At 38.8% G+C, this 13,731-nt stretch overlaps 1 protein-coding gene across 2 annotated transcripts; it reads left to right on the top strand.

Annotated features, from left to right (window-relative positions):
- Positions 1 to 882: 882 nt before the first annotated feature.
- On the top strand, positions 883 to 13,487 carry LOC131237179 (monooxygenase 2-like). 2 transcript variants are annotated; one of them, XM_058234848.1, is made up of 6 exons: positions 883 to 989; positions 1,111 to 1,257; positions 8,987 to 9,055; positions 9,143 to 9,308; positions 12,330 to 12,558; positions 12,680 to 13,487. In XM_058234848.1, the coding sequence occupies exons 1-6, from the start codon at positions 916 to 918 to the stop codon at positions 13,210 to 13,212; spliced, it is 1,218 nt and encodes a 405-aa protein (XP_058090831.1). In that variant the 5' UTR covers positions 883 to 915; the 3' UTR covers positions 13,213 to 13,487. The 2 variants fall into 2 exon arrangements, with proteins under 2 accessions (XP_058090831.1, XP_058090832.1); XM_058234849.1 differs by having other exon boundaries at positions 897 to 1,034.
- Positions 13,488 to 13,731: the final 244 nt, after the last annotated feature.

The following is a 13,731-nucleotide window of genomic DNA, read 5'->3' as shown; positions in this document are numbered from 1 at the left end:
AACATTTAAATGGTTAGAGTTCAATCTCTAGTATTTTATATAGTGTGGTTCACTTGATCTTTGAATATGCTTCATTTTTGGGCCTATTCTATAAAATGATCTGTACTAATGAATGGTTGGAGTGGATATAACACATATCATGGTGGGTCCACTAAGGTTTGGCTTTGAAATATGAATCACATCCGGCGCAACTCCTCTTCACTTTCAAACGCGGTGTGATGTTTTTTGTTGTATACATTTAATGCTGATTTAAGAAAAATCACATGAAAATACATATAATTAAATCAAACCAAATAAGCCCATAATGATCTCGCATAACGGATGGACAACGGGGATATAGAGTACTTACATCAATGTGGGCCCACGGTAACGGCCGCACCTTATCCGCTGCCCTTTCCAAGAGGGAGCAAAAACGACAAGGGACGCTGGCACGCTGCAGATAAGAAGAAAAGTTGATAGGATGCATCTTTATGCTTATACATTATTATTATTATTATTATTATTATTATTATTATTATTTTGCATTTTTGCTTTACTTGGAAAAACTGGAGGCCTTTTTTTTATTTGGTCCCCCTGTAGACGCTACACTGCATAACGTCCTAGAGCCTTGAAGGTACTGTTCCTGGGTCTGCTTTTCGTAACGGGCTATTATGATCCAGTGACGCATTACAGCGTGAACTTTTATTACCATGTAGTCCTCTCAATGGGGTGGCTAAAATACCTGTTGTACACTAGTCGTCTCAATGCGGCGGCCGTAGGACTTCGTCATTGCCTGCCTCATTATTATAGTTTAAATGACTTCATTGCTTACCTCATGATTCCTTCTCTTTTTCTACCCATCTTCCTCCATCTCTATTCATCACACACACACACACACACACACACACACACAAGCGTACACAGCAGAGCTGTGAAATGGAATTCGTGGAAGATATTGTCATCGTGGGCGCAGGGATAGCAGGCCTTGCAACATCGTTAGGACTTCACAGGTTTTCCTAAGATCATCTTCTTTGGGTGTTGCCTCGTACTTGATGGTGATATGATCGAGTCTGCTTACCATTCATTTCTTTTAAATAATAGCGCTTTTGATTTCTGTCCATTATATTGCAGGATGGGATTGAGAAGCTTGGTTTTGGAGTCATCGGACAACTTAAGAACAAGTGGGTTTGCCTTCGCAACCTGGACCAATGCTTGGAAGGCATTAGATGCTCTTGGCGTTGGTGATTCACTTAGGAAACAACACGTTCAGCTTCAGGGGTAAGAAACAATAATTCAAGTTGTTCGCTAAATTGGTGCAACTCTAGTATGGACGATTTTACATGTTGGATGCACTATAAGAATGAATTGCAATGATAAAGTCTGATTTGCAATTAGAGTAGCTTTAAGTTGGACTTAAATGTTTCATATTTCTGTCTTTTGACAGAGATCTGGTTCATATGATTGAAAAGAAATAATTGGGTGCTTTAGAAATGAAAAAAGTGACTGATTGAGGGTTTGTAAATTAGCTAAAGAACATGTCATGGAATGGACGATCGAATCCAAGGCTTTAGCAAAGGCCAGTTGTAAGAATCCTAGAAGGTGGGTCTTATTGATCAACAGTCTAGATTAACTTAAAGGTTGGATAGTATGATCGGGTGCACCAGTGGGCCCCACTAAGTTGTGATACATCTAGAAATACGTGTAAGGGGCGGAGTGCTACACTTGTGATATGCACACAATGTTTTAGAGGAACTATGATTACCAGTTCGTGTGGAGCTTTGGAGAGAGGAGTTTTGATGCATTTCAAACTCCTCACTCCTCTAATCTATATTAACAGGGTTGGGTCCCCAATCCAACATGATCGATAGAAATTACAGCCCCATCTCGTCTTTGTAACCCATCTACTTCTTAGATCTTCATATCCAATGCACAACAAGGTCCTATTGGCAATTTCGTTACAAGAACTTACAGTTGGTATCAGATCCTCTGTGCATCAGGTATGGATGATTGAATGCAGTAAATCCAATGATTGAGATTTTGAATTCGATCCCCAAATCTAGATCAGTCGGGAATTTCGAATTCCCAAAATCAAGGAAAGAGGGATTTCAGATTGGAATCCCAAATCCAGACAGATTGGGGATTTCAGATTCCAATCCGTAAATCAGACAATTAGGGTTTTCAAATTCCCATATCAGGAGCAATTGACGATTTCATATTCGAATCCCAAATTAGGACATTAGGGATTTGAATCCCAAATCAGGGAATTAGGAGATTTGATTCCCAAATCAACCAATTAGGGATTTCGTCCCCAAATCGACAGTTAGGGATTATGATAACCAGCTTTGAGGGTTTCAATACCCAAATTCAGTTAAAAGGATTTTTTTCGCACCCTTACCTGTGTCATCGGTGAAGGCAACAATGCTGATGAGATGTTGGAGATGAGAAAGGAGAGGGATTGATCTTAGTCCACCATTGGAGCTGGATTCAATGGGCTTCTTCTTTGGATATGTGCAGAAACCACAATCTTGGCTGCAATGGGTGTTTCGATCATGGTTGCCATTGAAATCGGAAGACCCATTCACCCAAAATTTGAGGAAGCTACGCCTTATATGCGACAATTGATCACAACGCCATCTGCCAAAGGTTTCCCATGGCTAGAGCAATTGATTCATCACCGACCAACGTCCGATGACATCTTCAACAGTGGGACAACAATGAGGTGGCCATTTTTTTGGAAGCAGGAATGACAGCTACAATTTTCGGGAAGATGATTTTATCGAACCTATTTTAGGGCTTTGTTGTAGTCAGATTGGTGGACCCGAATATCACTCACGTCGGATCCGACATCTGGACCCGTGACCAAGGCTCACTTCTTTCATCCTTTTCAGTTGAGGTGGGCCTGATCATTACGTTGGGCCTAATTAAGGCATTGTAATTGATAGCTCCTATTTTAGGCCCATTTCATTTTTGCCCAACTTAGGGCATATTTAATGCACACTTTGTGTTCCAGCCCTCCCTATTTTGAATCCGTTTCCAACATCTGAGTCATTTGTTTAGTTTAAAATGAGTACATAATTTGGCTCATTCACTAGATGGACAATAAATAATGTCGACCTTTCATCAAGTGGATATTAAGAATTGGATCTGATCTATCCATCTTATGGACACTAATGTAAGGATCTGACCATCCATCTGAATGGTTCAATACTAATCGTCCATCGTGTGAATGTCAGGGGTAGACTTGTAATGTTCATTGATGATCACTTGATCATTTTAAGTCTCGATTCGGCCCAATTATGAGGCCATTACCCATCGTTTAGAGGTTGATATAGGTCGATGGTTTCTCTTTAAGGTTCCTCAATTTTCTACGATCAATACCAACCACCTTGTGAGTCATATCAGACTAATTTAGATTTAATCCATTGAGGGTATGATTAAAATCTCAATCCAAAGTTTGTATTCACGAGGTTAGATTTGGTTGTATTAGCCACCATAGTGATCTCAATTGATGAAGATTTTATGAATATAGACTTGTGATACTGGGATTTAGAGGATTGCATGCAGTTGTGTTCACGTTTCATGCGGATGGTGATGAAAACAAAGACGATTACCTTTTGGCAAGAACATGAATGGAATGAAATAAATGATGTTGATGATGTGAAATTGAAAGACTCGTCCTACCCGCAGTGTTGAGCATCTCATATTTACGTAATTGGCATTGCTTAGCTTCTTATACAGGATGGTCACTAGCATGTTATGACTTCATCCTATAGGAGGAGTAATGATGATGTAACCGAATCCCGCCAGGATCGGATGTTCGGCCCATCTTCATCCTGTATAGTTTAGTGAAGGCCCCAATCAATTGAATTGATAAGTTTTACCTGATATTTGGTTCTACTAATCATTTTATGTCCAATGGAAGGAATCCATTGAAATCATCTTAGGTTGCCTACAATTAGATCTTGCCTTGGTAAAACCAGAACCTCTAAGACCAATTGAAAATTCTACTAAGTCAGAGGTTGACCGTTACGAGGCATGGTCTGGATCTAATGATATGTGCCTCAAAATCATAACGTATTTGATTTCTAAGTCAATGAGGGGTGCCATGCTTAATGTAGGTAAGGCCAGAATTTTCTTGACCGAAATGGGAAACCGATTTAAGAAATCGGATAAGGATAATGTGAATTTTCTACTAAACAAATTAACTCACTCATCTTATGACAAAAAATGAAACATTTGTAAATACATTGTATAATAGATTGAAGTTGTATATAAAATCCACTCTTTAGGACTAGATATTATAAATGACCAATTAGTTCACCTGGTCATGAACAACATACCTCCTCAATACGGTACATTCCTAGTGAACCATAATACTTTAAAGGATAAATGGACGTTGGATGAACTGATTTCTCAGTGTGTTTAAGATGATGATAGGATCAAATTAATAGGCAAGGCACAAAATGTTAATTTGGTGACCTCATGGAGCGGGCATGGACATGGATACGAGCATAAAGGGAAAAGAAAAAGGAATCAAGGTTCTAATAATGGGTTCTCAGGTCCTCTGATAGGAAATTATGAAAATCCACCTGGGAATGTATCGAGCCGCAAGCGGGCTAAAGGTAATAATTTCTTCTTTGTAAGAAGCTGGGTCATTAAAAGAAAGACTGCATGAAATATAAGCAATGGCTTGTAAGAAAGGGTAATGATTCTGGTCTAGTATGTTTTAAATCAAATCTAATCGATGTGTCGGTAGATTCTTAGTGGATAGATTTAGGAACTACTATTCACATATATACTTTTGTGCAAGACTTCCTAAACATTAGGCCACCAACTAATGTAGAGCGCTCAGTATACGTAGACAATGGTGTTAAAGTCGACGTAGAGGTAATTAGAGTCTATAGGTTTAGGTTGGAGTCAGGTTATTTATTAGATTTAGTAGATACATTTTGTGTACCTTCTATAAGGCATAATTTAGTGTCTATTTCTCATTTGGATAAATTGGGATATTCATTTCAGTTTGGGAATAAATGATTAAATATTTACTTTAATTCAATTAAAGTTGGCACCCGCTTTGTGGTGAACAACCTATACCAGTTAGACTTAAATGCCTCACATGCTTATAATATCAATGGCTTGCATGGAAATAAAATAAGATCTAAACAAAAACTAGACTATGAGAATTCCTCCATGTTGTGGCATAGGTGGTTGTGCCATATCTCTTGTGAGAGATTGGACAGGCTTGTGCGAGAAGGAATTCTTCATTCTCCAGACTTCTCCGACTATAAAGTGTGCATTGATTGCATTAAAGGAAAACAGACTAGAACTATAAAGAAAAGTGCAACAAGGAGTGTGGAACTCTTAGAGGTCATAAATATGAACATTTTTGGACCATTCCCTACAACATCCTAGAGTGGACACAAATATTTAATCACCTTTATAGATGACTACTCTAATTTCGGGAACGTATATCTTATTAGTGAACAATCAGATGCCCTGAATACTTTTAGAATCTATAAGACCGAGGTTGAAAATCAACTTGATAAGAAGATTAAAGTGGTCAGATTTGACCGTGGTGCGAATACTATGCTGGATATGATGAATCAGGTCACAATCCCGGGCCATTCGCTAGATACTTATAAGATTGTGGCATTGTTGCCCAATACACCATGCCTAAGACTCCATAACAGAATGATGTGGCTAAAAGGAGCAATCGCACCCTTATGGATGGTGCAAAGCATGATAAGTAGTTTGACATTGTCAGAATCTTTGTGGACTGATGCGATCAAAACTACATATATTCTTAACGGGTCCCTAGCAAGGATTTAAGAAAAACTCCTTTTGAGTTGTGGAATGGGAGAAAGTCAACTCTCCGATATTTACATGTTTGGGGATGTCCTGCTGAGGCTAAAGTTTATAACCCATATGAAAGAAAGCTCGATCCAAGAACCATAAATTGTTTCTTTATTGGATACCCGTAAAGGTTAAAGGGCTATTGATTCTACTATCCTTCCCACTCTATCAGGATTGTTGAGACTGAGAATGCCAGATTCATTGAGGACACTGAAAACAGTGGGAGCACGAACATTAGAAACTCTGTATTTGAGGAAGAAATGATTGTAACTCTAGTCACAGTCACTCCAGATCACGTGGATATGAATGCCACAGTCGAGCCTGTAATTGCTGCGGAATACCATGTTAAACCTCCTGTACAACCCACTGATGAGGGAAATCAAAATCACACCCAAGAGGGCGAGCCATTGAGAAGATCTGAAAGAGAAAAAAGGCATGTAAATCAAGACAATTACATCATATATTTACAAGAGCACGAGTTTGACATAGGGGTGGAAAAGGATCCTCAATCCTTTACACAAATCAAATAGAGTGTTGATCCTTCTCATTGGATTAATGACATGAAGGATGAGTTGAAATCTATGAGGGACAGTAAAGTGTGTGATCTTGTTGAGTTACTCTCAAGAATAAAGCTTATTGGTTGTAAATGAATATTTAAAACCAAGTAGGACTCTAAGGGTAATGTCGAAAGATATAAAGATAGACTTGTTGCCAATGGTTTTAACTAACGTGAAGGGCATTGAGTTTTAACGAGACTTTCTCACTTGTATCTAAGAAAGACTCATTCAAGATCATAATGACTCTTGTAGCTCATATGGATTTGGAATTATATCAGATGGATGTAAAGACATCGTTTCTCAATGGGGATCAGAATGAGAACATAAACATATTACAACCTGAAGGTTTTATAGCCTATGTCTCAGAACATTTAGTTTGTAAACTGAGAAAATCCATCTTGGGTTGAAATAGATATCACAATAGTAGTACTTAAAGTTTCATGAAGTATCTACATTAAAATCAGTGGGAGTAAGTTCGCTATGATGATTTTGCATGTTAATGACATTCTATTAGAGAGCAGTGACATCAAGATGTTAAGTGGTATCAAGAAATTCTTATCTTAAAGATTTAAAATGTAGGACTTTGGTGACGCCTGTTATATCATCAGCATTGAGATTTGTCGTGACAGATCACATGGATTGCTCTGCCTATCACAGAGATCCTATATTACTAAGGTATTGGAAAGGTATGACATTCAAAATTGTTCTCCTAGACAGTTGCCCATTGTAAAGGGTGACAAATGTGGCTTATTCCAATGTCCTAAAAATGATTTGGAAAAGAATCAAATGAAAGATTTTTCATACGCATCACTAGTAGGGAGCATCATGTATACTCAAGTTTACACGCGATCAGATATTGCCTTTTCTATTGGAATGTTGGGGAGGTTTCTATTTAATCTAGGAATGCAACATTGGATAGCTGCAAAGAAAGTATTACACTACTTGTAATGGATAAAGGATTTCGGACTCACATACAGAAGATCTGACTATTTGGAGTTAGTTGGATACTCAGATGTAGATTATGCTGGCTATGTTAATGCTACGAAGTCCACTTCAGGCTACATCTTCATAATTGTTGGTAGGACTATCTTGGAAAAGCGTGAAACAGTTAACCACAGCCTCATCCGCCATAGAAGCTGAATTCATTGCTTATTATGAGGCATCTAATCAGGTATTGTGGTTACAACGTTTCTTCTTAGGTTTGCAGGTATTGGAGCATATTCTAAAACCATTGAAAATATTTTGTGATAATTTTCGATAATTCAGCTACGATTTCCTTTTGTAGCAACAAGAAGCATTTATAAAGGTCAAGGCATATTGACATAAAGTATTTTTTTGTAAAGGAAAGAGTTCAAAATTGTTAAGTGTCTGTGGAGTTTATGGGCACTAAGCAGATTGTTGCAAATCCGCTCACTAAAGGGCTCCCTATCACAACATTTCAAGAGCATGTAACATCCATGAGAGTCATTGATCCTACAGATGTTTTCAGTTAGTGGGAGTTGAACATATTTTATTTTTATAGACATTCAAGATATCTCATTTGATAAAGTTATGATAATTTTGATATAAAGTTTATTACTGCTTCTCTCTAAGTATGCGCAATCTAATTTTGAGTAAGTAGAATTATAGTTGTGTCTCATTGGAGACATTTCAAAGTTTTACGACCTCTTAAGTATAGACACACATCATTACATTATGTGTGTAATCCTTATACCATATTTTCTAGTCCAAATCTATGTCGTCAAGGCTAATAGTATTTGTGACTGTGCTTAGTCTCACTTCGCTTAGATTAAATGGTGTGATGGTTGTCGCGATCCGATACTAGCATTGGACCAAATTGTAATAGCATTACTTGTATTATTTAACGATCAAATTGGCTAACCATTTGGATGTTTTCTCAAAATTAAAATAATTTTTCAAAATATTTTCAAAAGATTAATCATTGACATTGATCAATGTGAAGGTGAGCCTTATTGATCAACTGTCTAGATTAACCTAAAGGATAGATATTGTGATCGGGTGCACTAGTGGGCCTCACTAAGTTGTGATACATCCAAAAATTCAAGTAAGGGGTGGAGTGCTACAACTGTGATATGTACATAATATTTTAGAGGAACTAGGATTACCAATTCATGCAGAGCCTTGGGGAGAGGAGTTTTGATGGGTTTCAAAGTCCTCACCCCTCTAATCTATATTAATAGGGCTGGGTCCCCAATCCAACACCATCGACACAAGTTACAGCCCCATCCCGCCTTCTCTAAAGAGTGTAAAGGAAAGGAAAACCTTTGCATCCTTATCTGTAGCAATGACATCACAGATAAGTAAGCCTTCTACTTCTTAGATCTCCATATCCAATGCACAGCAAGGTCCCATTGGCAATTCTACTACAAGAACTTACACCGGTTTCTAATAATTGGGAGAATTTGTAAATTACTTTTTCTTTTGCTCCTTTTTGCTTTTTGTAACTCTTTGGGCTTTGGCCTTTCTGTAGTAAAATTATCATTGCTTCAAAAATAAAATAAAAGGAAAATGTTGGCAATTTGATTCACTTGTAAGATGAAGGAATCTGGGAAATGCTGAGAGATTCATTTGTGCAGGTCGGTTGGTGCTTCCATTGCTACTGGAGTTACTACCTCACGAATATCGTTCATAACAAGGGGGAAACGGTGAGTATGATAATGTAGGAAGTAAATAGAGAAAGAGTGAATGAGAATTCCTATATTAATGTCGTTTTGTGGATGGATATGGTACAGAGGAGATCATGAAATACGTTGTGTGAGGAGGGATTTGTTGCTTGAAGTGCTTGAAAGGGAGCTTCCTCACGGCACCATTAGGTTCGGCTCCAAGGTGGTTTCTATTGAGCTGATGGGAGAGGAAAAGTTGGTGCATTTGGCAGATGGCTCCATCCTTAAAACCAAGGTACATGTCGCAAACCTCATAAGTTCACCAGCTTAACTTTTGCGTGTGGGCATGTTTTCTATCGAGGCCCCTGAGAGGGTTACCTGGATCTCACACACGTGAGTTAATGGATTGGTATGAGTTTTGGGGCCTATGCATAACATGAGAAGACGTACCTTAGATTGCATTGTAGCACGATGGGGCTACACTGCTCTGCTGCATGGTAACTAGGCATATGATCATTTTCCACATATGGATAGAAGACAAATCAAGCCTTTTTCTTGAAAGAGAAACATTGATAATTTGTCAGCCTGACACTTGATATGCAGGAAGTAAGAATTTGCACAAGTGCTGTTAAATGATAACAAGCCTATGCGGCGGTAATATTTATGCATAATCTACAACACTGCATGGGTGGATCGCCATAATGTATACCATTCATCATTATACAGTTGGGATCACAGGGATATCTGATCCCATTCACTCTCCTAGATTTTGTCTCTCAATGTTAGTGTTGGCCAGCATAGTGCATTTATTATTGGTGTTCCCTAACTAAAATTCCTCAACTCCCATGTACTTTGGCTGCAATGGTTTCCATCACCTGTCCAGGGTTGATCCTTATGGTTTGGTAGGGGACTTGAAAAGCCACATGCAGACACTTTACATCCAAGCATTCTAGGTAACATTTGCTTCCAGTATTATTGGGAAACTGTGGAGGCACACAAAAATGAATCAAGCAAACTACTCATAATCATACAATCAAGCCCAAATACAAACAATCCAAATTTTACATGGAAAAATTCAATCAGGAAAAAACTAGGGTACAAAGCGATGGGTATGCACTATGAAAGCAGAAATTATAAGAGATAGTGTTACTGATTCAAACAAGCCTCGAATCCACTTCATAAGCCCAAGCTATGCCCTTGAAACCCTTAGGAACAAATTAGAAACCCTAGAGCTCTTCTTTATTTCCAAATCTTGATTATACTTGATATATAAAGTATGACAACCGGAATTGGAAACAAATCCTGCACTTATGCAACTCTACATGTGTGCTCGATGGGACTTCGATGGCATAGACAAACTCATTGAAAACCTTGATGGTATCAAACTTACTTCATTGACATCGAGTAGCAACACCAAAATGTTCTGGCAACCAGCAACTCTACATGTGTGCTCGATGGGACTTCGATGGCATAGACAAACTCATTGAAAACCTTGATGGTATCAAACTTACTTCATTGACATCGAGTAGCAACACCAAAACGTTCTGGCAACCAATATGGATTTTCTAAAATTTTCTGATGGCATTGAGCACTTGCGTTGATGGTATCGACATCTGTTCGATGGCATCAACAGACCCATTGCTCACAAATTTAAGACATCAACAACTAGCTGTTGGAGTAGAGTTTTTTTTTTTTGGCCAATGCTTATTCTACATATATTTTCATTGTCTTTTCTTTGCAAAATGAAGTTCACAATTGATGAACCTTCCATGAGTAATTTTACTGAGAAGAAAACCATGCACACACTCTGATGGGGTTTTTCTCCTCAGTTCAGAGGAGAGATTAGGCAGCATGGTGTAAATTGGATGTGTTTTACCAAGGTGCTCGACCGGTCGAGGGTGGTGCTCGACCAGTCAAGTGGTGCTCGACTCATAGTCTAGTGAGCAAATTGGTTTGGGACTCCGAGGTGCTCGACCGGTTGAGTGGGCTGCTCGACCGGTCGAGGGTGGTGCTCGACCGGTCGAGTGGTGCTCGACTCAAAGTCCAGCGAGAAAATTATTTTCCAACTGTTCATTATATATATAGCGGTGAGCACAACGAAAAGATTGGGCCTCACCTATCCTATAAGCACAAAAAAGATGGAAAAAACGGAAAGGAATAGTGCCGCAGCCTAACCAAATTAGAGGAATAAATAGAACCACAGTATAAGAACAATCGGTAGATGACGAGAGAGGAAAGCCAATAAACCGAAAATTGAGAGCTTGCCAGCCACCAAAGCCATGGGAAGGGCCTTTACAGTTGCTGCAGGATATCTTATTCTGCTTCGAAAAGAAACTGAACAATTAACTACCATACATAGCCGGATATACAAGTGAATTAATAAATAACATGGAGATATATAGTATAATTGTCCAAATGCCCTAATTTTCAATGCACTTAGTTCCTAAATTACACTGATCTGATTCCAAAATGGGTGATTGGAGAACATTTAAATAACATGGAGATATATAGTATAATTGTCCAAATGCCCTAATTTTCAATGCACTTGGTTCCTAAATTGCACTGATCTGATTCCAAAATAGGTGATTGGAGAACATTTAATGAACAGTTGTGATAAAAGATTCTAACTTTTTAAATTCAAAAAGCATCATCGTCTAACCCTTATCCCAACTAATTAGGGACGGTTATATGAATCATTTTCCAATTTGGAAAAACACCCATTAATCAAAGGTCCTGATCATTCAACCAATCTACACTAGGTCTGCAATGTGGGCAGTTCAAATTGACTTAACATGAGCCATGTTTAGAATTTCTAAGTGCCTGCGTATCAACCGAAGCAAAAAAAAAAGAAAGAAAAAGAACAGGAGTGTGCTTATCATTTACATCTTTCTTTTTTCTAAGGTTCTATCTTTCCCTTCTGAATGGTAGGTAAATGTCTGAGGCCACGTTTGGATGCACAAGTGAATCTAATTGGAAACGAGTTGGAGAAAGAGGAAATGACAAAAATCAAATGATTTGTTCTAGAATTCATAATGAGGAAGTCATAGTTGCAATAGGCCATACCCTCAAATAAGAATCCCACGGATATTGTAATTAGGGTTTCTCCACTTTGAATGAAAATTACAATTCAACTCGATAACATATCCAAACACACCCATCTTTTAAAAAAGCTGCAACCCATCTTCATTTAAAAGTGGCTTAGCTAGTTCTAGTAGTGTTCTTCTATGTGGAAGTTACATGGAACAAAACATAACTCATTTCCATATCCTTAACTTTCAGATCTTGATAAACTCATTTCCATGTCCTTGACTTTCAGATCTTGATAGGGAGTGATGGAGTCAACTCAGTGGTGGCCAAATGGCTGGGTCTCCAGAAACCCGCCTACACAGGGCGTTCGGCCACAAGGGGCTTTACAGAGTTCCCAGAAGGCCACGGCTTCAAGCCTGAGTTGTTGATGTACATTGGAAATGGCTTCCGGTTTGGTTTCATGCCTTGTGACGAAAGGACCATCTACTGGTTTTTCACTTACAATTCGTCGCCCCAACGTAAATCTCTCAATACCCAGATTCTTGATTTCGCCTTGCACGTACATGTACTCTTGGTGCCATTGCATTTTCACCATCTTTGAAAAATTTTGAAAATTTTGATGCGTTTCTTCTTTGATAGTTAAAGATGTGGAAGAAAACCCAGCCAAGATGAAGGAGTACGTGTTGAGCATGCTTCAGAAAGTTGCTGAACTAGTATTGGACATTGTGGAAAACTGCAAACAGGATACTATCATTTCCTCTCCGTTGAGAGTCAGGTTTCCATGGGATGTTTTGTGGGGGAATATATGCAAGAACAATGTCTGCGTGGCTGGTGACTCCTTTCATCCAATGACTCCAGATCTTGGCCAGGGAGGGTGCTCAGCATTGGAAGACGGGGTTACTCTGGCAAGGTGCATTGGGGAGGCCTTGTTGGGAAAATCTACTGAAGAAGAAGATGAATGTGGTTGGATAAGGAGGGGGTTGGATAAGTATGCCAAGGAGAGGAGATGGAGAGTCTTTGATCTCATAACTACTTCTTATGTATTGGGTTGGATACAGCAGAGCAATGGCGTGGTGATGAGCTTCCTGAGGGATAAGTGCTTTGCTGGATTGATGGCTGGGATTTACCTAGAGAAGGCCGATTTCGATTGTGGGACCCTGTCGAGGGATTAAAAGTGCAAGTGCAATGTCACCTGAATTTTGAATAGGAGACCCGTAGAAATCTGAGCCAATTTACACCCGTAGGCTGGGTTTTGTTGCTTACACGCTAGCCAATGCCTATCGAATTTCACAGCATTCTTGGCTATGTACCCATCCATGTTGCATCCCAACGGAAAAACGGTCAGAAATTAGCCATATTCAAAAAATTAGGTGGGCCATACGATTTTGAACAGTGTGAAATCATGCCAATGCGGTCAAAGATGAATGGAGTTTTCCTTCCTTTTCAATGGATCACCTAATTGCTCTTCCATTTTGACTTCGTGTTCTATTAATTTCTCAAAGTTTTTCATTGTAGCAACACAAAAATCCAGGATGTAGTTCGTATTAATCCATCGTGTGACTAACATTAGAGCACCGTGATATGCGGGGCCCACCATAATGTGTATGGTACATCCAATCTATCTATCATATATTTCCCTTGATACTCTTCTATGGCCTTAAAAAAACAGCTTGTCCATTATTAAATGGACC

The sequence above is a fragment of the Magnolia sinica genome, chromosome 2 (assembly GCF_029962835.1).
Source record: "Magnolia sinica isolate HGM2019 chromosome 2, MsV1, whole genome shotgun sequence".
NCBI classification, from domain to species: Eukaryota; Viridiplantae; Streptophyta; class Magnoliopsida; order Magnoliales; family Magnoliaceae; genus Magnolia; species Magnolia sinica.
Note: the sequence above shows the minus strand (reverse complement) of the source record. Positions and strands in the feature narration are given on the sequence as shown.